The sequence below is a fragment of the Pipra filicauda genome, unplaced genomic scaffold, assembly GCF_003945595.2.
Source record: "Pipra filicauda isolate LSUMZ 115617 unplaced genomic scaffold, ASM394559v2 scaffold568_size315820_pilon, whole genome shotgun sequence".
Taxonomy (NCBI): Eukaryota; Metazoa; Chordata; class Aves; order Passeriformes; family Pipridae; genus Pipra; species Pipra filicauda.
In genome coordinates, this window is record NW_024104718.1 from 73,387 (window position 1) to 97,163 (window position 23,777).

At 66.1% G+C, this 23,777-nt stretch overlaps 3 protein-coding genes and 2 non-coding genes across 11 annotated transcripts; 2 read left to right on the plus strand and 3 right to left on the minus strand.

The window, feature by feature from the left end:
• Positions 1 to 439: 439 nt before the first annotated feature.
• On the minus strand, positions 440 to 10,272 carry GTF3C2 (general transcription factor IIIC subunit 2). 6 transcript variants are annotated; one of them, XM_039387477.1, is made up of 18 exons: positions 9,979 to 10,266; positions 9,504 to 9,816; positions 8,458 to 8,761; positions 7,959 to 8,053; positions 6,787 to 6,864; positions 6,461 to 6,559; positions 6,085 to 6,312; positions 5,733 to 5,844; positions 5,538 to 5,655; positions 3,716 to 3,747; positions 3,372 to 3,501; positions 2,658 to 3,042; positions 2,241 to 2,402; positions 1,725 to 1,812; positions 1,455 to 1,583; positions 1,146 to 1,277; positions 837 to 944; positions 440 to 730 (listed from the first exon to the last, which is right to left on the minus strand). In XM_039387477.1, the coding sequence occupies exons 1-18, from the start codon at positions 10,109 to 10,111 to the stop codon at positions 524 to 526; spliced, it is 2,853 nt and encodes a 950-aa protein (XP_039243411.1). In that variant the 5' UTR covers positions 10,112 to 10,266; the 3' UTR covers positions 440 to 523. The 6 variants fall into 6 exon arrangements, 5 of the variants coding, with proteins under 5 accessions (XP_039243411.1, XP_039243412.1, XP_039243413.1 ...); XM_039387478.1 differs by having other exon boundaries at positions 524 to 730; positions 2,658 to 2,802; positions 9,979 to 10,111; XM_039387479.1 differs by lacking the exons at positions 440 to 730; positions 837 to 944; positions 1,146 to 1,277 and having other exon boundaries at positions 1,456 to 1,599; positions 9,979 to 10,270.
• Positions 10,273 to 10,496: 224 nt separating this feature from the next.
• On the plus strand, positions 10,497 to 10,660 carry LOC113996856. Its single transcript, XR_003543912.1, has one exon. It is a non-coding gene; the product is annotated as a U1 spliceosomal RNA (small nuclear RNA).
• Positions 10,661 to 11,480: 820 nt separating this feature from the next.
• LOC120324511 lies at positions 11,481 to 11,644 on the minus strand. The gene has a single exon (XR_005565865.1). It is a non-coding gene; the product is annotated as a U1 spliceosomal RNA (small nuclear RNA).
• A 751-nt stretch (positions 11,645 to 12,395) lies between these two features.
• Positions 12,396 to 17,053, minus strand: LOC113996855 (translation initiation factor eIF-2B subunit delta-like). 2 transcript variants are annotated; one of them, XM_027738189.2, is made up of 12 exons: positions 16,923 to 17,053; positions 16,605 to 16,844; positions 16,035 to 16,241; positions 15,755 to 15,837; positions 15,459 to 15,550; positions 14,990 to 15,104; positions 14,601 to 14,677; positions 14,324 to 14,426; positions 13,972 to 14,099; positions 13,119 to 13,299; positions 12,855 to 13,035; positions 12,396 to 12,637 (listed from the first exon to the last, which is right to left on the minus strand). In XM_027738189.2, exons 1-12 carry the CDS (start codon positions 16,999 to 17,001, stop codon positions 12,438 to 12,440), a joined length of 1,686 nt encoding a protein of 561 aa, XP_027593990.1. In that variant the 5' UTR covers positions 17,002 to 17,053; the 3' UTR covers positions 12,396 to 12,437. The 2 variants fall into 2 exon arrangements, with proteins under 2 accessions (XP_027593990.1, XP_027593989.1); XM_027738188.2 differs by having other exon boundaries at positions 16,035 to 16,244; positions 16,923 to 17,051.
• Positions 17,054 to 17,303: 250 nt separating this feature from the next.
• Positions 17,304 to 23,777, plus strand: SNX17 (sorting nexin 17). The gene is made up of 15 exons (XM_027749460.2): positions 17,304 to 17,453; positions 19,096 to 19,170; positions 19,377 to 19,494; positions 19,811 to 19,875; positions 19,951 to 20,061; positions 20,453 to 20,543; positions 20,717 to 20,804; positions 21,122 to 21,191; positions 21,309 to 21,401; positions 21,541 to 21,744; positions 22,061 to 22,183; positions 22,301 to 22,378; positions 22,566 to 22,640; positions 22,964 to 23,005; positions 23,092 to 23,777. Exons 1-15 carry the CDS (start codon positions 17,391 to 17,393, stop codon positions 23,209 to 23,211), a joined length of 1,416 nt encoding a protein of 471 aa, XP_027605261.1. The 5' UTR covers positions 17,304 to 17,390; the 3' UTR covers positions 23,212 to 23,777.

Consider the following 23,777-nt stretch of genomic DNA (forward strand, 5'->3'; position numbering starts at 1 on the left):
GCAGTGGTGCAGGAGCCAGAGGGGCACAGGGAAGGGGACAGTGGGGTCAGGGCTGGACCCCCACAGTCACGGCCATAGCCACAGCTGCCCTGGTGCAGGCACCTCCACAGTCGTACAAAATCAACCACGTTTACTGCACAGCTGAACACAGGCTCAATGTGAGCAATTCCAAAGCTCCCAGCCCCCTCCCTGCCCCTCGGAGCGCAGTGGGGCCGGAGGCGAGCGCAAGCACAGCCCCACGCCACTGGGGCCCATGGGCACTTCTGTGGGGTCAGACCCACAGCATGTACCCCAGTACATGCACTAGTTCCACCACCCCCACCCAGCTCAGGCCAAACAGCGCAGACAGATCCTTCCGGGTTCGGAAGACGTGTCTGGAGGATCCCAGGAGCAGCTGGGAGCAGCCACACCTCCCACAGCAGGGGCCCAGCGGGAAGGCAGCACCGAGAGGGGCCACAGTCCCTGGCCAGCACAGGCGGCCCCAGGCCCTGCCCGGGGTGAGCAGCACGAGGGACCAACCCCCCTACTCTGCCGGCACTGGGGAGCACTCGGGGGGGCCAGGGCTCCCAGACACATTCCTGTAGAGGGAAGCGAAGCGGGCCTGGCACTCCGGGAGCAGCCGGTGGCCCACATCAGAGGCCAGTCCTGCCAGGCAGTGCGCCCGCACGATGCCCGCCTGCCCACCCGACACCAGCCAGCCCTGCGAGTCCAGGTTGGGGCTGAAGCGCACCTGGGGGAAGAGAGGGGTTCGGGAGGCGTGGGGCTGAGGCACCGGGACCTGGGCCCCCACAGCAGCGCTGCTGCTGCAGGGCTGGGGCTGGGCCTGGCCCCCTCACCTTGTGCAGGGCCTCCAGCTGCAGGCGGTCGAGGCTCAGCTCTGCCTTCACCTCCTGCGTGTGCATCCTGCGCATGGGCTCCCGGCTCGCGAAGTTCTGGAAGCTGCGCTGGAAAGTGGCAGCACCACCTTGGGCTGTGGGCCGGGGCAGGAGCACTGCAGGGACCATGGTCCCAGCTCTGCTAGATGTGAGGGGCTGCCCCAATGCCCCAGCAGCGTCTCCTGGCCCTGGCACCCCCACAGCCCAGCCACAGCCCCACAGGCCCCACTCATGCGGCTGGACCACCAGCTGCATCCTGCCCTCTCCTACCAGGTCCGTGTCCTGGAATTGGATGTAGCTTCTGGCCACCATCTCACTGTAGCACCGGGTCCTGGGCAGTGCCTGCTCAGTGCTCTTGGGTCCGGCAGGGCTGCAGGGCAGCAGGTCGGCTTTGTACACTGGCTGTGGGTGAGAGGGGGCTCAGGGCAGGGCAGGGGTCCTGCTGCTCCTCTGCAGCCAGGGGCCACCAGGGATCAGCAGCGTGGAGGGCCCAGGACGCTCTTCCGATGCCCCCTCCCTGCCTGGCTCCGTGTGCTGGGACAGGCTCCCCCCCGACCCCGAAACACAACAGCCTCTTACAAATCTGCGGTACAAGGAACGCTTGACGTTTAGGGGGTTGATGGCCAGGTCAGGCAGCACTGCAGCCACCAGCTCGCCGGTGATGTCACCCGCAGCCACCGTGTTCAGCCAGTCTGAGCCAGAGATGCTCTGCAGGGACAGAGGGCTGGAGGGTGCGGGGTCCCCACCACCCCCAGCCAGGCAGCGTCACCCACCCCTACCTGCGAGCCCCGGGCCCCAGCTGGCGCTGACCCGGCCCCCAGGACATAACGGCCCCACACCAGCCCTTACCCACACAGTGCCCTTGCGAGGGGCCACGAAATAGGCCTTGAAACCCAGGTACCCGGCGTCGATGTAGTGGATCCCGCAGAGCCCATACCTGCGGTGGAAGGGACAGGTTAAGGACAGAGCTCTGTGCTGCCACTGGGACTGCACGAGCCAGGTACAGCCCAGCTTCCCCCAGACCCGGGTGGCAGGGGAGCCACCCTTGCTCTACCAGCATGTCACAGGGTAACGAGGCAGCTCAGGGCAGATCCTGGAGACTGAGAACTCACCAGGAACACAGACCCCTTCAGCAGGACCCCCGCTGCCCTGCCCAGGGGCTGGCTGTCCCCTGGTCCACCCTTCCTGTGTCCCAGGATGGCACGGGAGAGGGGATGTCACGCTGTGCCGCTGCGGTGTGACCCAGCACAAGCAGAGCCTGCCTTTGCCACGGCATAGCTGTACAGTCCCAGGAAGGGGGAGGCCAGAGGGGCCCCTTGGGGGTTGAACCAGGCCCCGGCAGTGGGGCTGGACCCTGGCACTCACGAGGCATAGCAGTTGTCCTGGGCCACAGTGATGCCATTGTAGGGCAGCAGCCAGGCCACCTCAGTGCTCAGGAACCGCTTGATGCTGTTGATGGGCTCGTAGAGTCGCCGCAGGTCCCAGAACTTGATCTTGCGGTCACTGCCTGCCGTGACCAGGAAGTTGCTGAGAACCAGGAGAAACGTAGCACTGAGAGCCCAGCACAGAGCCGGGGCCTGTCCTGGCCCAGGGTCCAGGTGGCCCCAGTCCCCCAGTGGCTCTACTGCCCTCACCATGGAAAGCCCAACTCTATCCCTCCAGTGTTGCAGAAGGCCAAGTGCCATTGGCACCATGGCCTCCCAAGCCCCTCTTGGCAAAGGAACCCCTCCTGAAGGAGGGAGCCCCTCTCCCGGCAGCACCTGTGCCCGCTCCTGCCCTCACTTGTCGGCCTTGCACCACTCGATGCTCCGGACTGCATGGTCGTGGGCCGGGAAGCACTGGAAAGGGTAGAGCTTGAGGGAGGCATCGGGCTGGTGCACACATTGCAGCAGGGACTTGGTGAGCAGGTTCCAGATGGCCACGGTGCCTGTGGAGAGACCCATTTCCCTGAGGTGCTGCTGATGGCACAGGTGCTGCAGTGTGGGACGGGCAGCGGCACAGGCAGGACTGTGGAGTATGGCAGCCAGGCTGGAGCTAGGGCTCCAAGCAGGACAGGATGGCAGCAGGACCTGGCAGCGGCATGGGCAGGGCTGTGGGAGCTGTGGAACACAGCAGCCAGGTGAGAGCTGGGGCCAGGGCTCAGAGCAGGACAGGATGGCAGCAGGACCTGGCAGGACAGCATAGAGCTGCAGATCACTGGAAGGCTGGCAAAAAATTCCATCCAGGCAAGTTGAACAGATGTGGATTAGGCCAGAGCCACATCCTGGAGCTGACAGGTATGTGAGGGTGCCGATGGCCAGCCCAGAGAAGCCTTCCCCCACCCCAGGGATAGGCAGAGGTTCCAGCACAGCACCCACCGCTGGCTGCTGCTCCCCCCATCCCTCACCCCTGGGCTCCCCCGTTCCCTGCCCCAGCCAAGGATGAGGGAGCTCCAGGGTCTCTGCCAGGGCAAGGGCTGCTCTCCGAGTGCTGCTGTAGGGTGCAGGAGAGACTCACCGTCGTAAAACCCTGCTGCCAAATGATGGTGGGGCTTGGAGGGCATCCAGGAGAGGCTGAAGCACTGCCCGCACTCGGATGCGTTCCCTGCCTGGATGGAGCCCACCTGGAGTGTGGCAATGCACTGCACCTGGGGGCCAAGGGACAGCCCTGGGTCACAGCCTGGCGCTGGTGCCATCCGTGCCCTGAGAGCCGGGATGTGCAGGGTGGGAGCACAGCTCTGCTCTGCCCCTCCAACGCTCCGCAGGTGCCCCGGCTCCTCCCCGCTCTCCCACCTGCACCGGCCAGGGGGCTTTGGCTGGGTGCTGGCCCTGACAGGGACCACCGTGGTGGGGGACACTGACCTTGCAGATAAGGTGCTTGTGGAGGGGCCCATCTAGAAGAGAGCAGAGTGGGGTCAGGGCAGGTACCAGCTTTCTGGGAGCTCCCTGCCTGGAGCCTGGATCGCAGCTCCCCACGGCCTTGGCCAGGCTCCTGGTTCCTGTCCTGCCACTGCCCCAGAGCAGTGTCCCCAGCACAGCAGGAATCAGAGCACATGGAGCACCAAACCCAAGAGCCAGCAGGGGCAGGACCCCAACCGGGCCTGCCAGTGCGGGAGGAAGCAGCCCACTGAAAGGCACTGCAGACAAAGGTGAGGCAGGGCTGACATGCCCCCACCCCACCATGACTGGCACCAAAGTCAAGGGCACGCGGTGATATGCAAGGGCCAGACGTGACTGGGGAGGGAAGGAGTGGCTATGCAGGACATCTGCTCCATGGGGTGATGGGGCTGAAGGGGGTAGCACTCCTGGGGAAGGAAGGCTGCAGAGACCCCGTGGCCAATGGCTTAGAGTCAGGTGCCCATGGGACCCCCACACACCAGCTCCATTTGCCAGAAAATCCCCCCCACCAGCAACACCTGACACGTGTGCTGTGGGGACTCTGTCCCACATCCCTCAGGCCTGTGGTCCCCCTGTGCCCAGCACAGGGCTGTCCTCTGGCACAGCAGGCAGCAGACAGGCACGTCCCAGCCCGGAGCATGGCAGCTGTGGGTGGAGGCATGGAGGAGCCATGCATCTTCCCCGGCACGGCTGTGACAGCCGGGACATGGTGCGGAGACCAGCCCCGGCTCTGCCAGGCAGGAACACCGGGTGCGGATTCCTGGTGCCCCAGGGACAGCCAGCACAGCCACGCCAGCCTGGGAGCTGCTAGCAGGGCTCAGCGCTGCAGCCTGGCACTGATCCTGCGGCTGGGAATCAGTGCTCCAGCCTGCCTGTGAGGCACAGAGATGGTACGTGCAGTCGCAGCCACCGACGTGCCGGGCCCCAGCTGGTGGCAGGAGCTGGGCCCCCCCCCGACTGCCATGCAGGCACTGTGGCAGCAGCCCAGCCAGCCGCAGCCCAGCCAGCCGCAGCCCAGCCAGCCGCAGCCCAGCCAGCTGCAGCCCAGCCAGCCGCAGCCCAGCCAGCCGCAGTCGGCGCAGGCACGGCCGACGTGCTGCGGGGGCCGGGAGCCGCACCGCGAGCCCATTTCCCACTGTCAGTGAGGACGTGCAGGCTGTCGGCCACGGCTGAGCGCCCACCGCCAGCACGCGCCGGCCATCAATCCCGCCCGGCGCCGGCACAGCCTATTACAGGCACCATTAGCTCTGAGCCGGCCCAGCGCTCCCGGTCCTACCCTGGCACTTGGCTCAGCCAGGCTGGAGGGAGCAGCTCCAGCAGCAGGACACGCTCCCAGTGGCCAGCAGGGATGTACAGAATGGCTGGGGAAACACTGTGTGGCTGCATCATCCTCTGCATCCCACTACAGCCACAGCGACACTGCCAAGAGCCCCCAGCTTTGGGGGCTGCTTGCGAGCTGTGTCCCAGCCAGCCTCCTGCAGTGTCCCCAAGACTGAATCAAAGCAGCACTGTGACACCCTCTGACACCAAAAAGCAGCCTTGGACCCCCACACTGTGCCCCGTGCCAGATGCCAGGCTGGGGGCAGCAGGGTCCCAATCCTGGGGGTAAGGTGGGCTCACTGCCTCCTCATGCAGCTCCCGGGCTGGGACATGGTTCTGCCGGCAGTTCCCCAGCACAGTGGGATACCGTGGGCAGGGGGGCTCCAGCCCCAGGGTTCGCAGCCCCACCCCAGCACAGTGGGAGGAGGGCCAGGATGCCCCCACCCGGCGGCGCAGCTCTTCCTACCTTTTACCTGTGTTGTCTTGGCGCAGCGCAGGGCCCCGGGGTGCGGCAGGGCGTACACCACCACCCTGCCGTCTGAGAAGGCGGCAGCCAGCAGGCCCAGCCGGCTCATCTGCGGGTGCTAGAGAAGGACAGACAGGCTCAGCCCTCAGGTCACCCCTCAGGGAACCCAAGGTGAGTGCTTTGGGCAGCACTCACCGTCCGGGCCGTGGCAGGCGGCTCCCAGGCCCCGCTGGGGCAGAACTTCATGTCCCAGACGCAGCCGTGGTCGGCAGCGATGGCATAGGCCAGCCTGGCTTTGTCAGGAGAGCTGTGGGCACAGGTCAGGCCATGAGGAACATGACAGCTGTTGCCCAGCAGCTCCAGTAGACACAACTGCACACTAGCAGCAGAGCTGGCCACCAGCACAGCCCCCATGGGGTTCAGGCCGTGGCTGGTGGTTCTGGGAGAGGATCAGCCTCACCACCCACTCAGCCAGAGAGACACGAGGCCTGGGCCCTGCCCCATCCCTGGGCAGCCCCTGGCCCCTTCCCCAGGCTCTGCCACTCACCCCTGCTCCAACTGCAGCGCACCCAGGCCCCAGAGCTGCAGGAGTGCGGGGCCCGTGTGCAGCCCGGCCACGCTGTGCGTCTCCTCCATGCTCCTGTGGCAGGACACGGCCACGTACTGCGGGGCTGCCGAGCCCTCGGGAGTCGGGCACCACTCCATTGCCCACACCGGGCCACCCACAAAGAAGGAGATGTCCAGGCGCTCTGGGTGGGGCTGCAGGGAGCTGAATCTGAAGGGGGGAGAGAGGTGAGGGCTGCTGGGACCCCAGGGCACAGCACGGGCCAGTTGTCCAGCCCATGGATGACCCTGGGGGCCACTGCCAGTCCTAGGCAGGTCAGCCACCACCCCACAGGGCCTGAGGACACCCTGTCACACACCTGTTTACCCTGTACAAGGCACCGTCGTCCTCAATGCCCTCACGCTGGATGGAGAAGAGGGGAGACTTCTCCTCTGCTGGCAGGTACGGGGCAGCCTCACTGTGCAGGCAGAATGTGAGACGTGTCCCTGCCCCTCACCCAGTCACCCCAGCACAGCCCCATGCCCTAGCACTGTCTCAGCCTCTGTGTGACTCCAGCAGCTATGGAGGCTCCATAGCCAAATCCAAGAGATCCTCCTTGCCCACCCCCTCACTCACTCTGCACACTGCTGGGACCTGCCCCACTTCCCCCCAGCCCCACTCCCTCTCCTCCTGCTTCAACGGTACCTGTCAGAGAGACACGTCCACCTGTGTGCCATTGGGATCCAGTCTGGGAACTCCCACTGCGAGTGCTTCTGCTCCCGCCTGCAGTGTGTGCCAGGCCTCAGCCACGGCCCCGTGCCTGGCACAGCCAGCACCCCCAGCCCTCACACCCTCCCCATGGCACAGCCAGCACCCCCTGCCCTCACACCCTCCCCATGGCACAGCCAGCAACCCCAGCCCTCACACCCTCCCCATGGCACAGCCAGCACCTTCTGCCCTCCCCCCTGGCACAGCCAGCACCCCCTGCCCCCCCCCCATGGCACAGCCAGCACCCCGTGCCCTACACCCTCCCCATGGCCAACAGCCAGAACCCTGCCCTCACACCCTTCCCATGGCACAGCCAGCACCCCCTGCCCTCCACCCTCCCCATGGAACAGCCCAGAACCCTGCCCTCCCCCCCCATGGCACAGCCACACCCCTAGCCCTCACACCCTCCACATGGCACAGCCAGCACCCCCTGCCCCCCCCCATGGCACAGACCACACCCCTGCCCTCACACCCCTCCCCTGGACAGCCAGCACCCCAGCCATCACAACCCTCCCCCTGGCACAGCCGCACCACATGCCCCCCCCCATGGCAAGCAGCACACCCAGCCCTACCACCCTCCCATGCACAGACCAGCACCCCCTGCCCCCCCCAATGGCACAGCCAGCACCCTAGCCCTCACACCCTCCATGCGCACAGAAAGCACCCCTGCACACCCCCCATGGCACAGCCCAGACCCCTGGCACTCAACCCTCCCCATGGCACAGCCAGCAACACGGCACTCAAACCTCCCCAATGGCACAGCCAAGCACCCATGCCACCCCCATGGAACACAGCCAGCAACAAGCACGCCACCACTTCACCACTCGGCCAGCCAAGCAAACCCCCTGCCCCCCCCCCATGGCACAGCCAGCACCCCCTGCCCTCACACCCTCCCCATGGCACAGCCAGCACCCCCTGCCCTCACACCCTCCCCATGGCACAGCCAGCACCCCTTGCCCTTGCCCACAGCCCCTGGCCCGGCCCTGCCCCATCCCAGTGGAACACCCAAAGGTTTCTCTGCCCTTGGGCCTGTGCCAGTGACGATACCAGGGCACCAATGATCACCCCATGGCCCCCTGAGCCCCCCAGCACCCCAAGCCCCTGCTCACAGGCTGCAGGTGAGGCTGGAGCTCTTTTCCACTGGGGCCATGATGGACTTGGGGAAGCCATTGGGAGCGAGGCCTCGGCATGGGGGCTTGGATCTCTGGGCACAAGAGTAGATTCAGAGCAGGCCCCAGATGTCCCCTGAGCCCTGGGGGACTCGCCTGTCCCAAAGAGCACCAGCCCAGCCCCTGAGAACAGTGCTCTCCCCAGCCACTGTCACAGTGTCACGCTGGGCTAAAGACACAGAGCCCCACTGCAGGGAATTCCAGGATACCAGGACCCCTCCAGGACTCGCCTCCACCTCTCACTGCTCCAGCAGGAGCCCAGGCTCTGCTCCCTCTCCCAAAGGACCTGTCCTTGTTCCCATCCCCATTGCCCGTGGCCCTGTGTCACCCGTGTCCTGCCCCAGGGCTGTCGTGCCCCTGTCACTGCTGTCACACCTAGAGCTGTTTGTGCTGGGACACAGCTGAGGGGCCCAGGCAGAGCCCCTGCCCCTGCCCTCACCCCTGTGGCCGCCGTCCTCCCGCCGTGCCCTCGGGGCGCCTCCAGCTCTGGCTCCGAGGCCTCGCTGAGCATCACATCACTGCCCTCCTCCTCCTCCTCCTCCGCCTGCAGCACTTCCTGCGAGGGCACGAAGTCGGCGTCTCGTGCGGGGTCGTCGCTGCCCGTGTCCTCCTCCTTTCTCCTCCGGCTCCGGTGCTTCCCCTGGACACACTCGGGCTCTGGCTCCGGGGCCTCCTCGGTGGGAGCAGGGGGCTGGCACACAGACATCAGCTCCTCCGCCAGCTCCTGCAGGTACAGCAGAGCCCTGGGAGCCCAGGGCAGTGCCCGGAGCTGAGCACGGGGCAGCACAGGGACAGCCCTGCCCCTCTGGCCCCTGGGCAGGGGGTTGATCTGCTCCAGCTGCACCACAGCCCACCAGCACAGGACCCCCAGCAAACTCCTCCTGCTTCCCCAGGAACCAAGGAATCTCCCCATGCCCCAGATCCAGAGCTCCTGGATGCAAACACATTCCTTAAAGTGGGAAATGATCGTTCTGTGGGGAATCGGTTCATGCCACCAAAGTCGGACAAAGCCCCACAGGGAAGACACTGAGACTTCTTGGGGTAGGCAGAGGCCATGGAATCATGGATTCAAGGGACAGTTTGGGTTGGAAAGGACCTTAAAGCTCATTGTATCCCACCCTCTGCCACGGGCAGGGACACCTTCCACTATCCCAGGTTGCTCCAAGCTCCGTCCAACCTGGCCTTGGACACTTTCAGGGATGGGGCAGCAACAGCTTCTCTGGGCAACCTGTGTCAGGGCCTCACCACCCTCACAGGGAAGAACTCCTTCCCAGAATCCCATCTAGTCCTGTCCTCTGGCAGTGGGAAGCTATCTCTTTGTCCTGTCCCTCCAGGTCCTTGTCCCAAGTCCCTCTTCAGCTCTCCTGGAGCCCCTTTAGGCTCTGGAAGGGGCTTTCAGGTCTCTCTGGAGCCTTCTCTTCCCCAGGTGAGCACCCCCAGCTCTCCCACAGGTGGCCCCCGACCCCCACTGCCGCCTCCACTTACACTTTGGCCGCCCTCCTCTTGGGCCGCCCGCCCCGGGGGGTGTCCAGGCCGGCACCCTCCTCGCTGCTCCCCAGCATCTTCTGCACCCGGATGGGCTCCCGGGGCGGGGACAGCTCCAGCAGCAGCACCTCGGCCTTGCCCTTCCCGCCGGGCTTCCCGGGAGTCCCCGGGGGCGGCACCGACCCGTTCGCAGAGCTCTCGCCGTGCCCCTCCGCCGCCCCATCGCGGTTGATTCGGGGCCGCACGTTTTTTTTCGGGGATTTGGCAGCTTCTCCACCATCACAGTCCGGATCTCCCGACGGCGACTCTTGCCCTGCCCAGAAACACCGGAATCAGCGCCAACCCCAGAAACACCGGAAACAGCGCCAACCCCCTGCAAGACTCCCCGGCACGTCTCGGTGTCCCGCAGCACCGGGCGCGGCGTTACCGCTTCGCACCCGGGGAGCCCCCCCTACCCGCCACCCCCGGTACATACGGAGCGCTCGCTGTTCACCCTCCCGGTCCCCACTACGGCTCCGGCTGCGCCCGGCGGACCCCGATGCCCGTCGCAGCCGCCCTCGACGGCTCCGCTCCCGGCAGCGCGGCCCGCGGGCGGCGCTTGACGCCATGGGGGGCTCCCGGAGCCGCCGCCCCGCTGTGGGGCCGCGCCGCCAGCAGCGATCCGGAAGCAGAACCGGCAATGGCGCGGGATGATGACGTACCGGAAAGTGTTTGGCGGGGCGGGGCCACGCGGATCCCCAGGGCAGTAGAAGGGGCGGTGCCTCATCGGAGGGGCGTGTCCATGCAAATCACACACAGCTCGCGGGGGACGCCGGGACACGTCCCGCACACAGACCCCGCGGCCACGCGCGTCCGCGGGCGCTGCTGCGCGGGCGGGGCCGTGCGGGACGGTGGGGAGCGCGGGGCCGCGCGGGGGCGGGGCCGGGTGGTCGGTGAGCGTGTGCTCGGGGTGGGTGCGCGGGGCGGGCGCGGTGGGGCCGGGGAAGTGGAGTCATACTTACCTGGCAGGGGAGACACCATGATCAGGCAGGTGGTTTTCCCAGGGCGAGGCTCATCCCTTGCACTCCGGGTGTGCTGACCCCTGCGATTTCCCCAAATGCGGGAAACTCGACTGCATAATTTGTGGTAGTGGGGGACTGCGTTCGCGCTCTCCCCTGATAAACGTGGTACAACGACAGATGAGTTCCTCGGAAGAGTAGTGCTGCTTTGTATTGGGAGCTCTCAAGGTTGGTCTACTTCTAGTCCCCCCGGTTACGATCCCACTCTCGGGATCCCGTGTCCCGGTACGGCCCAGCCCGGCTCCGGCTCCCCCGGCCGCGCTCAGCCGTTCCGCACGAACCCGCGGTCGGGCCCTGGGTCGCTGCGCCCCCATGCCGGTTCAGAGACAGATGTTATACCGCGGCAGGTAACGTGTCAGTCTGTCGGCGTTCCAAGGTAGTACTCGGTTCCTGAGTGGAACTGAAGGGGACTCGTGCGGCCGGACGGGTCGAGGGACAAGGGACCGGGTTCCCCTCGCTGCCTTCCCCCCCTCCAGAGGGTCCCACACCCCTTCGGGGTTCGCCCCTGACACTCGCGGTCCCAAGTCCTGCTGCTCCCTTGTCCCTCAACCCGTCCCGGTCCAGCACCGGGCTCTCCGCTGTCTGCCCACGGCCACACGAGTCCCCTTCAGTTCCACTCAGGAACCGAGTACTACCTTGGAACGCCGACAGATTTACAGGTCACCCGTCACCTGCCGCGATGTAACATCTGTCTCTGAACCGGCATGGGGGCGCAGCGACCCAGGGCCCGACCGCGGGTTCGTGCGGAACGGCTGAGCGCGGCCGGGGGAGCCGGAGCCGGGCTGGGCCGTACCGGGACACGGGATCCCGAGAGTGGGATCGTAACCGGGGGGACTAGAAGTAGACCAACCTTGAGAGCTCCCAATACAAAGCAGCACTACTCTTCCGAGGAACTCATCTGTCGTTGTACCACGTTTATCAGGGGAGAGCGCGAACGCAGTCCCCCACTACCACAAATTATGCAGTCGAGTTTCCCGCATTTGGGGAAATCGCAGGGGTCAGCACACCCGGAGTGCAAGGGATGAGCCTCGCCCTGGGAAAACCACCTGCCTGATCATGGTGTCTCCCCTGCCAGGTAAGTATGACCACCCTCCCCGGCCCCACCGCGCCCGCCCCCGCGCACCCACCCCGACCACACGCTCACCGACCACCCGGCCCCGCCCCCGCGCGGCCCCGCGCTCCCCACCGTCCCGCACGGCCCCGCCCGCGCAGCAGCGCCCGCGGACGCGCGTGGCCGCGGGGTCTGTGTGCGGGACGTGTCCCGGCGTCCCCCGCGAGCTGTGTGTGATTTGCATGGACACGCCCCTCCGATGAGGCCCCACCCCCGCCTTGGAGCCGCTCCGCCGTTTGCGACGCGATTTGCATGGCCACGCCCCTTCCGTCAGGCCCCGCCCCCAAGGTGCCGCGCCAGCCCCGCTGCCCGCGGTACCCGATCGGTGCCCGGTGCCGGGGCAGCACCGGCCGCGGTTCCCCAAGGCCTCACTGCTCCGGGCACCGTCCGCCACCGTGCCGGACCCCGCGGGAAGGCCCCAGTCCAGGGCTGGCGCCAGAGGCCACGGCAGGAGGGGCCCGAGCTCTTCCACTGCAGCCCAGCTCGAGGGGGCTGCCAGAAGCTCAGCTGGAGGAGGTTGAGCCAAGGGCCATCACCACAGTGTCCCTTTTTCCCCAATTCCCAGAGGAGTGGCTCAGGGACACAGAAGACCCTTCCCCGCTGCAGCCTGGAGCAGGAAGAGAGGGGCTTGGGCCAGCACGCCCAAAGGAAGGTGCAGAGCTACCCCAGTGGTGACACAGGTGCCAGGGCTCTGCCCCACCACAACAGACAGCACACATAGGGTACTGTGGGCCTAGTTTATTAGTGTCCATGCAGCTGTCCTGACTATTGATCCACGTTCTTGACACGCAGGACCACAGGCACCGAGGTGCAGGGGATCATGCCCAAGTCCGTGATGACCAGATCCACCAGGTCTGGGGGTGTCACATCATAGACCAGGTTGAGGAGACGCAGGGACTTGTTCTCGGCCCAGCCCCCCAGCTGGGCCTGGCCCTTCCGGAGCACAATCAGGTCATCGGGGTCATCTGTGGAGAGAGAAGCAGCCGGCAGGATCAGGGGGAAGGATAGCACCTCTCCATCCTGCCCTGGGAGCACACACTGCTGCTGCCTGCCAGGCCCCCCTGACTACGAGTGGTGTCCCCTCGCCCAGAAAGCGGAATGGCAGGGCAGAGCAGCCTGCTGTGGTCCACAGCAGGGAGTGGGATGACATCCTAGGTGGGAGGAAGGGGACAGAAGCCATACCCAGCTCATTGGAGACAAAAGAGTCTGTCTGCACTCGCTCACAGAACTTGTAGGTCTCACAGCAGACCAGGACGGGCACGTTGTAGGCCTTGGAGACCAGCGCGATCTGCGATGTCCCCACCCGGGACATGACAGAGCCGTTGGCCAGGAGCGCGTGGGCTCCCAGCAGCACTTTGGACACCTGCCGGGGCAGCACAGGGATCTGTCAGCACCTTTGATCGTGCTGCAGCCTGCCCCGCGCCCGGCCCCGGCCCAGCCCCTCACCTCGGGCAGCACGTAGGAGATGGCGTTGATCATCACGTAGGTGCAGTGGATGCCCTTGCGCACCAGCCGGCGCAGCGTCTCCCGGCCCTCCAGGCGCGGCCGGCTGTCCACCACGACCACGCGGAACGCGCGGCCCTTCTTCGCGTGGGCGTCGCACAGCGTGCGGTTCACCAGGGAGGAGCTGACGGGCACCGTCAGGACCTGCCCCCTCACGCCAGGCCAGGCTCTCACCCAGCCACAACGTCCACCCTCGCCCTCACGAGTGCTGCCCCTTCCAGAACCTTCCTGCCACGACGGCTCCCAGGGCCCCTCTCCCTGTCTCTGCACAGGGAACCACCCCTGGGAAAGCGGACATCTCAGTCCTCCCTGAAGCAGCACTGACCTCCCCATCTGTAACCATCATGACGTTCTCTACCTCTCCAAACTCTCTCCCAGTTTCCCTCTCCCAATGCTCCAGGCCCGCACTGGCCTCCTGCCCCTGCTCTTTCCTCCATCCAGGACACACATCACACCTGGACTCTTGCTGCAGCAGTCTCTGGCTCCTTTTCCCACCTCTACTTCCTGGGACATAGGCCTCCCAAGGAAGAATAAGCTCATATATTTTTGCTTTCTGACATTTGACTTTGCTGCAGCTTGTTTAAAATCCAGTGAACAGCCACGACTGCTCTGCAAGTGCCCCGGGTGGAGGGAAGCTGTGACTCTGGGGTTCTTGGAACCCAACTCTGGACACACCAGATGAGACAGAGCCAAGCCCTGCATAGGACTAGCACAGCCTCACTTCCCGTGCTCACTTCCGTGCTGTTCCATTTCCTCCTCCCACCCACTGGCCTGGTTGCTCGTGCTCTGTGCTCACCATCCATACACCAGGATCACGTCATGGTCATTGATCTTCTCAAAGGCAGACCTTGAGATGGCTTCAGCTGCCAGGACAATCTTCTCCCGCAGGTATTTGTCAATTGTGTCCTGCAGCTTCTCCTTTGCCTGGGGAGACACAGACATCCCATACAGACCTTCTCACTCTCTGCAGCTCCCTGTTGGAGCCAGATGGGGGTTGGTCTCTTCTCCAAAGTAACATGCTTCCAACTCCACTGAAGCACCATTCCCAGTCTGCATCCCACCCTTGCTCCCAGTCTGCATGCCACCCCACTCCCCATTCAGCCTCTCCACCCCGGGCCTAGAGCCTGCTGCTCAGCAGGGCCACTCACCTCCTCCTCTCGCAGGGTGTCAGGCAGGCACGAGATCTCCTTCTTGAGGAACTTGATGGCGTTGCCCATGCTGGCCGAGAGCGGCCGGCACTGGTTCAGGAAACTGCAGAGGAAACTGGTTTAGTTACAGAGCAGCCTGGAGGGCCAGGACAGGGACAGGAAGGGTGGGCAGGGAGGTAGAACTGCAAGGAAGTCACCTGAAGTTTGAGTGGACACCTTTCCAGAGAGGTGATTGATGGACCACGCTCCGTGGAGCTTTGGCACCTGGAGCCCTCACCTGATATGTGGCTTCAGCTTCGCCACCAAGTCCCGAGACAGCTCCTCGTTGGGGGGAGTGGAGTAATCCCGGATCAGCTGGCACAAGAAGGAAGGGAGCATGAGCTCAGGGCACCTCAGGGTAGGGCAAGCGACCACCCTGCCCAAGGGGCTGCAGCCCAAGCACGTGTGTGTCCTGCATAGCCTGACACTCTGCCACTGTGGGGCAAAGGGTGTCCTAGCAACTCAAATCTGCAGTGCCAGTGCCAGAACAGAACCTCAGCAGGGCCCACAACCCAGAGGAAGAGGCTGCTGATGACTGAGTATAAATACAGCCTCAGCAGTCAGGGAACAGGAACACACACCTGTGCCTGCCGCAACGCCCCTGCCGCCAGGTATCTGCTCACATACCTGTTTGAAGACTTCCAGCAGCGCGATGCAACGGGCATTGGAGCCGTTGATGATGCCCTGGGAGTACTGGAGGCCAAGGCGCATCACTGCTGGGTGGATCACCGTGGAGGGGATGCTGCAGGGACCAGTGGGAGGGAGCTGTCTGCACCTCTGCAGCCCAAAACAACCAACCCATTGCTGGCCCCCAGCCCAACCACCCGAGGGACAGCCCAGGAAGAGAGCTGGCAGTGACCTGAGGAGCCAGGTTCACCCCGCAGCCCCTTCTCCTGTGGCCGAACTCACTGCACAGGGAGGACATCAGGCTGCCCCTGCCACCGCTCCCCAAAGCAAGTGAAAGGGTCCCCCACCACCCCATCAGGCCTATCCCACATGCAGGACCAAGACACCCCATCTCTCTGCAGCCAGGCCAATAGGCCAGTAACAGCAGAGCCCAACATTGCCAGGGGCCTGGGCTGGGGAGGCCTCATACCTCATCTGCTGCGTCAACGGCTTCTTCCTGCTGTACTGGTGCAGGTGGGAGAACAGGTTGACTTTGGTGCCATAGTCCTGCCTCAGAGGTACCTGCAGCCCAGTGTGATGGCTCAGCCAGGGTCGCCAGAGAGCCCTGCTCACTCCAGGGCCACCAGTCACACCCAGCACTTGCTCAAGGCACGCCAAGATCCCCTCTGCCCTCAGAGAGCAGGTCCCAGTCCCACCACGTGCCCCCCCGGCTCCCACAGCACGGCTGCCCCAGGCACGCAGCCTGTCATCCAGCCCTCCTCCTACCTGCTGCCGCTCCAGCTTCTTGGCCAGTTTCCTCTGGGCAGCGGGGTCATCCACCTGCACGTGCTCCGGCAGCCGCTTCACCACTGCGAGGAAAGCCGGGGTGAGGCCAAATTGCCCTGGAGCACCCCCAAATTCAGAGAAGGCAGGGCAGGGCAGGATCCAGGGACAGGCATGACCCACACTACAGATGGATTGCATAGGCAGCCGCAGCCTGTGCCCACCCCAGACCCTCCCTCCCCGCTCACCCACCCTCTGCACCCTGTGGTGACCATGGCCTTACTGGACTGGGGCTCGGTGGGGCTTGGCCGGGGCTTGGCTGCAGTGACTGCCTGGCTCAGCTCTGCCTTCCTGGCCTGCTTCTGGGCCCGCTCAGCCTCCTGCTTGGCCCGGCGCTCTGCTCGCAGCTCCGCTTTGCTCTTGCCTGCCGCGGGCTTGTTGCCGTCGCTGGGGCCATCGGCCGAGGCCGGGGGGGACGCGGGGTGAGCGGCTGCTGCGGGGAGGGAAAGGGGAGTCTGTACCCAGCCTTCATCGCCGGGAGATGCAGCCCAGTGAGAGGCAGGGAGAGCCCTCTGTGCCAGAGGCTGCCCTGGGAGAGGGCACCTCAAGCACCTCGCAGCCCCGGGCGGCCCCGCGCTCCTGCGGGGAGGGGAGTGGGCTCTCTGCTCCGCAGTCCCTGCGGGAACGCGGGTGTGCGGGGCCGCAAGGGCTGGGACTGGGCTGCGGCGCGGGGGGACGCCCCGGCGGTCCCGCTGGAGGACGCTCCCGGCCCAGGGCGCTGCCGGCCACGGAGACCCCCGCGTCCGGCCCGGCGCTGCCCCGCCCGGGGCTCTGCGGGGACGGCGGCGCTCACCCGGCGGCTGCCCCGGCTCGGGGGGCGGCCCCAGCTCCGCGGGCTCGGCCGACGGCCCCTTCTCACTCCTCTTTTTCTTCTTCTGCTGCTTCTTCTCCTTCCGCAGCTGCAGCTTCTCCTCTCGGGAGAGCTCCGGGGCCTGCGGGCACACACCGTCAGGCGGCCCCGGCTCCGCACCGGCCCCGGCCCGGCTCATCTGCGGTCCCGCCGGCATTGGCGCGGCTCCCTCGGGGCCCGCACCTGGAAGGAGGGCAGCGTGAGCGGTGCCGGTGCCGGTGCCCCGGATCCCCGGATCCCCGGATCCCGTCCCGCACTCACCCTCCCGCTCCGCCATGGCGCCCGCCCGCAGCGCCCCCTGCCGGCCGGAGGCTGCTCCGCGTGACTCCCGTGACGTCATCGTCCCCGCGTGACGCACGCTGACGTCACTCCGCGGCCGGGGCGGTGCCGGTCGGTCCCGGGTCCGGTCCCGGGGGTCCCTCCCGCTGCCCCGCCCCCCCGGTCCTGCCCCCGCGGCTGCCGCGGCGGGCCCGGCCCGTTCGGGCCCGCGCTCAGCCCCGCGCGGCGGGGGCGCTGCGGGGCCGCTGGGGCGCTGCGGGGCCGCTGGGGCGCGGCGGGGCCGCCCCGGGCGGGCGGAGCGGGGCGGAGCGGGCCGGGCGGGGCGGCCCCGGGCGGGCGGAGCGGGGCGGCCCCGGGGCGGGCGGTGCCGCCGGCCGCGCCATCGCGGGGAGCGCCGGCCCGAGATGGCGGCGGCGGGAGGCGGGTAGAGAGGGCGCGCTCGGCCCGGCCATGCACTTCTCCATCCCCGAGACCGAGACCCGCGCCGGGGACGGCGGCGCCGCCGCCTACGTGGTGAGCGGGGCCGGGGGAGAGGAGCCGTCCCTCGGAGCAGAGCGGGCGGCGCGGCCCGGGTGCGGTGCGGCCCCGGTGGGGCCATGCGGGCCCGCAGCCCCGGCGCGGTGGCGGTTCGAGATCAGGATCGGGACCGGTGCCGGTGCCGGGCGAGGCTGCAGTCCCCGGCCCGCCGCAGTCCCCGGCCTGCGCCCCGTGCCAGGGCCGGGCGAGGATCGGGCTCCGCCGCGCCCCGGGAGCAGGTGTGGGGGTCCCTGGGCCCGCCCCGGGGGTGCCCGGCCCTTGCCCTGCCCGGGGCGCCGCGGGCGGGGGTGGCAGCGCGCACGGGCCCCGTCCGGTCCCATCCCCGGCCGCGGCTCATCCTGGCCCGCCCGTCCGTCTGTCCAGGCTTCCTGTTTTGCTCCGTGCCCTGCGCCGTGAGCGCCTCGGGAGCGGGGCCGGGGTACGCTGCGCTGCCGGACGGTGGCGGCCACGGGGTGCCCGGACGCCCCCCGGGGCCGGCAGTAGCGGGCAGAGCCCCCGGGGTGAGTGGTGGCTCCGGGACGGTGCTCTCGGGGTGAAGGTGGGCAGCCCTGGGCTCCACGGTCCCGCGGGGACCCTCCGGTGCCGAGATCCCTCTCCGGAGGATTCCCCTTGGGAGCCCGAGGTGGGGTGTGAGGGCACGGACACGGTGGTGAGCAGCGATGGAGGGACCTGGCGATTGCAGGAGCTGCGGTTGCACAAGACTGGAGGAGCAGGCAGCCCCCGAGATGTTTTGACGCCATGACCCCCTGCACTTTGCCCTCGGCAGTCACAGTGGCTCTTTGGGCAGGGGGAGACCTCAGGAGAGCCCTTGGGCAGGCCAGGGACTGGGCAGGAGCCGTGACCCCACGGAGGGCCCTGAGTTGGGCAGGTGTGAGTGCTGCCTGGACCACCCGTGTCCCTCCTGGTCCCTCTGCGGGGACCTTGAGACACCGGGCTGGTGCCTTTGGGTTGGGAGATGCCAGTGTGAGCTACAGTGTGGCTGTGCCATTGCCTCTGCTGAGCCTGGGCAGCCCCAGCGCTCAGTCAGGAGGGCACTGGGGGCAACCACAGGAGGCTGGGCTGCCATGGCTGGCTGGAGGCTCATCCTCCCATCCTACCAAACACTGCTCTGAGGACGGCAGGAGCTGAGGGGACAGTGCTGTCCCCTGGGAGGACGTTGCCCGTGGCGCCGGGAGCTGGGCTGTGGAGTTGCTGGGCCCAGAGCACTTGGCAGCCAAAGCTCTGCTCTGCCTGTGGCGTCAGAGGGAGCTGAGCCAGGGCAGAGGGGGCACCAAGAGGCACAGCCAGGAACCACCTCCACGGGGTGCCCTGGGAGCTGGGAGGGGTGGCATTGCCTCCTGGCTTGGGGACACTCGTGTCTGTGGGGCTGCAACGTGGCTCTGTGCTCCCTGTAGCTGGGCAGTCACGGGGTTGGGCCTTCCTGGTGTCCAGCACACACATCTCTTGAATGTGCTCATTCTTCCTGAATGGTTTTGACAATCTGTCCCTTGACAGGGTCCTCAGGGGCGTCGCCTCTTCCTGGGTGCTCCCTGAGGTGTCCTGTGTACCTCGAGCTGGGCAGACCCTGGCCCCCTCCATCTGGCGTGTGCTGGGATCTGACTGGCATCTCTCCCTGCAGGCCTACAACATCCACGTGAACGGGGTGTTGCACTGCCGGGTGCGCTACAGCCAGCTCCTGGGGCTGCACGAGCAGGTAGGGAGGGTGGGGGGAGCTGCGCTGCCCACTCCTGCTCTGTGACATCCCGACTGAGTTCTTGCACACTGCAGGTTGCCCACGTGGCTAAGGGATGCTGGTGAACTCTCTGCTCCCCTTGCTGGGTCCCTGGGAGTCAGCTGTGGTGGGGGCTCGGGGGCCACCACGTCCAGGGAGGTTCTCGCAGCACTCCGCTCTTTTCCCAGTTAAGGAAGGAGTATGGTGCCAACGTGGTCCCAGCCTTTCCCCCAAAGAAGATCTTCACGCTCACCCCGGCGGAGGTAGAGCAGCGACGGGAGCAGCTGGAGAAGTACATGCAGGCTGGTAAGCTGGCCTGCCTGCCCCAGCCCAGTCGTGCAGGGCACTGAGGCACTGCCCATGGCTTCTTCCTGAACTGCTCCATTCACCAGGGCCCATCTTGGCACTCCCGGTGTCACGCTGGCATTAGCTGGGCTTGTCCTCTGGATGCCAGCTGCTGTCCCAGCCCCTGCCCTGCGCAGGCAGAGGGGGGCCCTGCAGGGGTTCCCTGGCTGCCCCAGCACAGTCTGGGGGCAAACCGAGGAGTGCAGAGGGGCTGGGCACTGGTGTGGGTCCCTGTCCCTTCTCAGGGACTCCTGATTCCTCGCTCCCCTTCCCGCAGTGCGGCAGGACCCGATGCTGGGAGGCAGCGAGACCTTCAACAGCTTCCTGCGCAAGGCCCAGCAGGTGAGGGTGGGGCCAGGACAGGGGCCCTCAGGCTGCACCCAGGGGCCGGGGTGCCAGTCCTGCTTCTCTCTCCAGGAGACGCAGCAGATCCCTACGGAGGAGGTGGTGCTGGAAGTGCTGCTCTCCAATGGGCAGAAGGTCAAGGTCACCATCCTCACCTCGGACCAGACGGAGGACGTCCTTGAGGTGCCAGAGCTCTCATGCTGGGTGTGACCAGCTCCTCCTGCTGCATTCTGTGGTTTCCCACATGTGTGGGGTTCTCGCAGCCCAGCAGCCCCCCCCCGGCCCTCCTTGCCACATCCCCACCCCAGAGCAGGGTTGACTTGGTGGGACTGAAGAGCTAGGAGCTGGAAAGGGTGTGCTGATGGGCGTCTCTGGGGCCACATTGATGTCGAGGGGGCCCCCAGCTGTTTCCTGGTGGCAGTGACGCCCCAGGCCTGGCCTCAGGGCAGCAGAGGTGCTGGCTTCCTGCTGTTGAGAGGCCCCAGAAAGCACATGGGCTGGGTCCTACTGCAGGGTCAGGATGCAGGAGTGCCACCTCTCTCGGGAAGTGGTGACCTCCTGCTCTCACTCCCAGGCTGTAGCCTCCAAGCTGGATCTGCCAGATGACCTGGTTGGCTACTTCAGCCTCTTCCTAGTGAGAGAGACCAAGGACGGAGCTTTCTCCTGTGAGTAGAGCCCACTGCAGTGGACATCTGCCCTGTACCCTGCCCGGAGTGAGGGCTGTGTGCTTGGACCCTGCCCTGGATGGCAGGCCCAGCGGGTACCCCAGGCACCCTGGCTGAGGGGTCTGGGGGGCACTGCTGCCCCGAGCCACTGCTGACCTGGTGTTTCCCCACAGTCGTGCGGAAGCTGCAGGAGTTTGAGCTGCCATATGTGTCGGTCACCAGTCTGCACAACCCCGAGTTCCGGATCATCCTGCGCAAGAGGTGAGCGGGGGGCAGCAGTGGGGTGCTGTCTGAGGCTCCCTGTTCAGCAGAGGGACCCTGCTCTCCTGCCACTGCTGCCCACGTGGGCTTTGGCCTCCAGGAACACACTTGGCCATGACACCGGGGCATGGGCTGCCCTGCTTGGCTCAGCCCATCCCATGGCATCCTGTTTAGAGGGGGAGCAGGGCACAGTGACCAACGGTTACAGGAGAGCTGGCCAGAGAGTCAGCCTGGTGCCTCATCCCACAGGAGGATGATTTTCTCCCCATCGCTGTTAGGAGCTGGGGAATAGGTTGACCCATGTGGTTCTCTTCCAGCTACTGGGACTCGGCCTATGATGACGATGTGATGGAGCATCGTGTGGGGTTGAACTTGCTGTATGCGCAGGTGAGGGTCGGTGTGGCCCAGCCAGGTGAGGAGGGGCACTGCACCCCTCAGCCACGGCTGTGTGTGGGCTCGGGTGGCTCTGAGCCCAGCTGCTCACCAGCCTCTGCTGCTTGGTAGACGGTGTCGGACATCGAGCACGGATGGATCGTGGTCAACAAGGAACAGCACCGGCAGCTGAAGTCCTTGCAGGAAAAAGTCTCCAAGAAGGAGGTAGGGGAGGGTGTGATGCCGTGACTGGGGCAGTCCTGGTGCTGCACCAGCCCTGCTCCTGTGTGGTGCCAGGTTGGTCACCTGTTCCTGGCCTGGGTGGGCGGCCGGCGGTGCTGAGTATCCCCGGATCTGCCCGCAGTTCATCCGCCTGGCGCAGACCCTCAAGTACTACGGCTATCTCAAGTTTGACCCCTGCGTCACCGACTTCCCAGAGAAGGGCTGCCACGTCGTCGTCAGCGCTGGCAACAACGAGCTCAACTTCCAGGTGCGGCTGCCGAACGAGCAGATCAAGGAGGGCAGCTTCAAGGTCACGCGCATGCGGTGCTGGCGGGTCACGTCCTCGGTGAGTGACGCCTGGGGAGCAGGGAGGGCTCCGGGGAGGCTGGAGGGACCTGGCTGTGCCACCTCTCCCCAGGAAAGGTGCTGGCTCTGACGCTGGCTTCCAGCCCAGCAGGCCTGGGGAGGGTCCGAGTTGTGCCTTGGGGGATCGTTGGTGTGAGGACATTCAAGGGGCGAGGGGAGCTGATGGTGGCAGAAGGCTGGTGGGCACTGCGCAAGTGTTCCACGCCTGACTGAGCACTGCCCTCGGTCTGCACTGGGGCCTGGGGAGCTGCCACTTCCCCTCTGGAGGCTCCCAGCCTCAGTGTGTGCCCTCACAGGTGCCAATGAGCAACGGCCCCTCAGGGAGCAGCCCGGGGAAGTCCGAGGTGAAGCTGGAGTTGGCTTTTGAGTACCTGATGAGCAAGGACCGGTTGCAGTGGGTCACCATCACCAGCCCACAGGTAGGGCTGCCTGCATGCTGGTCTGGCAGTGGCTGTGGGGAAAAGGGTCAGTCTGGGCCTGGTGTGGATGTGGGAAGCGTGTGGTGTGTGGAGCCCCGTGACACCTCTCCCTTGCAGGCCATCATGCTGAGCATCTGCCTGCAGTCCATGGTGGATGAGCTAATGGTGAAAAAGTCTGGAGGCAGCATCCGCAAGGTGAGAGTTGGGGCTGGATGGTGTCTCCGGGGTGGGATCCTAACCTGCCCCTGTGACTTCTTGGGGTCTGGGCTGGGCCCTGAGTGCTCCCCTCAGGATGGGGCCGGCAGACAGATCCCCAGGGCCAATTTTAAGCCCCGGAGCTGCCTCCGGGGACCCTGCGGCTGAGCCGAGCTCCTCCCTGCAGATGTTTCGGCGGCGGGTGAACGGGGCCCTGCGGCGCTCGGACAGCCAGCAAGCTGTGAAGTCGCCCCCTCTGCTGGTGAGTGGGGCCCTGCGGGCCTGGGCGGGGCACATTCACAACCATGGGCTCTGCCCTGCGTTGGGTAAGAGAGTCCACTGCCCCTAGAGAAGCCACTGTCCCCTTGGCAGGGCTGGGGCAAGCCCAGGGGACAGCAGGGCTGTGGTGCCCCGCTCCCAGACGACTGGGAAGGGAAAGAGGTCCTGGACCCACATCGGTGAGCCTGACTCCCTGGGGGAGGGAAGGACAGAGGGTGGCCTGGCCTCATCCCAGGAGGGTGGGTGGTGGGATGGGTGGATGTTGTGTCCTACAACCCCGAGCTCCTGACTGTCGTGTCCCCACAGGACTCACCCGACGCCTCCCGGGAGCCCATGGCCAAACTCTCGGTGAGTCGTGTGTGGGTGCCGGTGCCCTCAGGCTGAGCAGGGAGGGGAGTTAGGAGGGTCCTCTGTAACATCTCCCCTCTCCACAGAGCAAGCTCACCTCTGTCAGCCTGCGTGGGATCAGCCACTCCAGCTCTGCTAACGACGTGGGTGCTAACGACTTCCACGGCAATTACGCCTTTGAGGGCATTGGCGATGAGGATCTGTAGTGCTCCCCTTCCCAGGACAGCCCCGGCCCAAGTGAGGGCCTTTGCTGAGGAATGTACGACCTGCAGCCAGGTTGCAATCAACGTGCCTCTCACCTGCTACATCCACCTTCCCCTGCTCCCTGGGGCTGGGAGCTCACCCCCAGCCCGCCGTTGCCTTCGGGGTGGGGGCAGCTGAACTCCTCCCACTGCTGGCTCCAGCTGGGAGACCCGAGCAGCGCACCTGGGCCGAGCCCTGGAGCAGTGGCGTGGGGCCTGGCTCAGCACAGGGGGTAGAGCTGCCCCTTCCCCAGCCGGGAGGGCCTGGCCCAGCCTGGGGGCAGCTGCTCCGGGCGGCCCCGGGCAGGCTCCATAATGCCAAATTAGTGTTTAGGTTTGTGCTCCGAGACAGAGTGCAGTAAGCTGTCTCAGGGGGCTCCGTGCTGAGCCCCCTCTAACCCGCTCATAGATGCCAGTGTAATCTAGGCTTGTAACCACGTATCTCCTGCTGCTCAGCCCGACAGAGCATTAATGGACAGTAACTGATGTTTACACACTGCAACAATGATTAAAATGGATCCTGATTGGTA

Coding starts and splice junctions, on each gene's coding strand:
- GTF3C2 (XM_039387477.1), bottom strand. CDS start 10,111: ATGGCGTCAAGCGCCGCCCGCGGGCCGCGCTGCCGGGAGCGGAGCCGT. Junction 6,313..6,460: donor GCCTTGTACAGGGTAAACAG/GTGTGTGACAGG, acceptor TCCCCCCTTCAG/ATTCAGCTCCCTGCAGCCCC. Junction 2,403..2,657: donor GAGTGGTGCAAGGCCGACAA/GTGAGGGCAGGA, acceptor CCTGGTTCTCAG/CAACTTCCTGGTCACGGCAG.
- SNX17 (XM_027749460.2), top strand. CDS start 17,391: ATGCACTTCTCCATCCCCGAGACCGAGACCCGCGCCGGGGACGGCGGC. Junction 20,062..20,452: donor AGACGGAGGACGTCCTTGAG/GTGCCAGAGCTC, acceptor TCTCACTCCCAG/GCTGTAGCCTCCAAGCTGGA. Junction 21,192..21,308: donor TGAACTTGCTGTATGCGCAG/GTGAGGGTCGGT, acceptor GCTGCTTGGTAG/ACGGTGTCGGACATCGAGCA.
- LOC113996855 (XM_027738188.2), bottom strand. CDS start 17,001: ATGACGTCACGGGAGTCACGCGGAGCAGCCTCCGGCCGGCAGGGGGCG. Junction 16,845..16,922: donor CGCCATGGCGGAGCGGGAGG/GTGAGTGCGGGA, acceptor CCCTCCTTCCAG/GTGCGGGCCCCGAGGGAGCC. Junction 14,678..14,989: donor TGCTGGAAGTCTTCAAACAG/GTATGTGAGCAG, acceptor TTCTTGTGCCAG/CTGATCCGGGATTACTCCAC.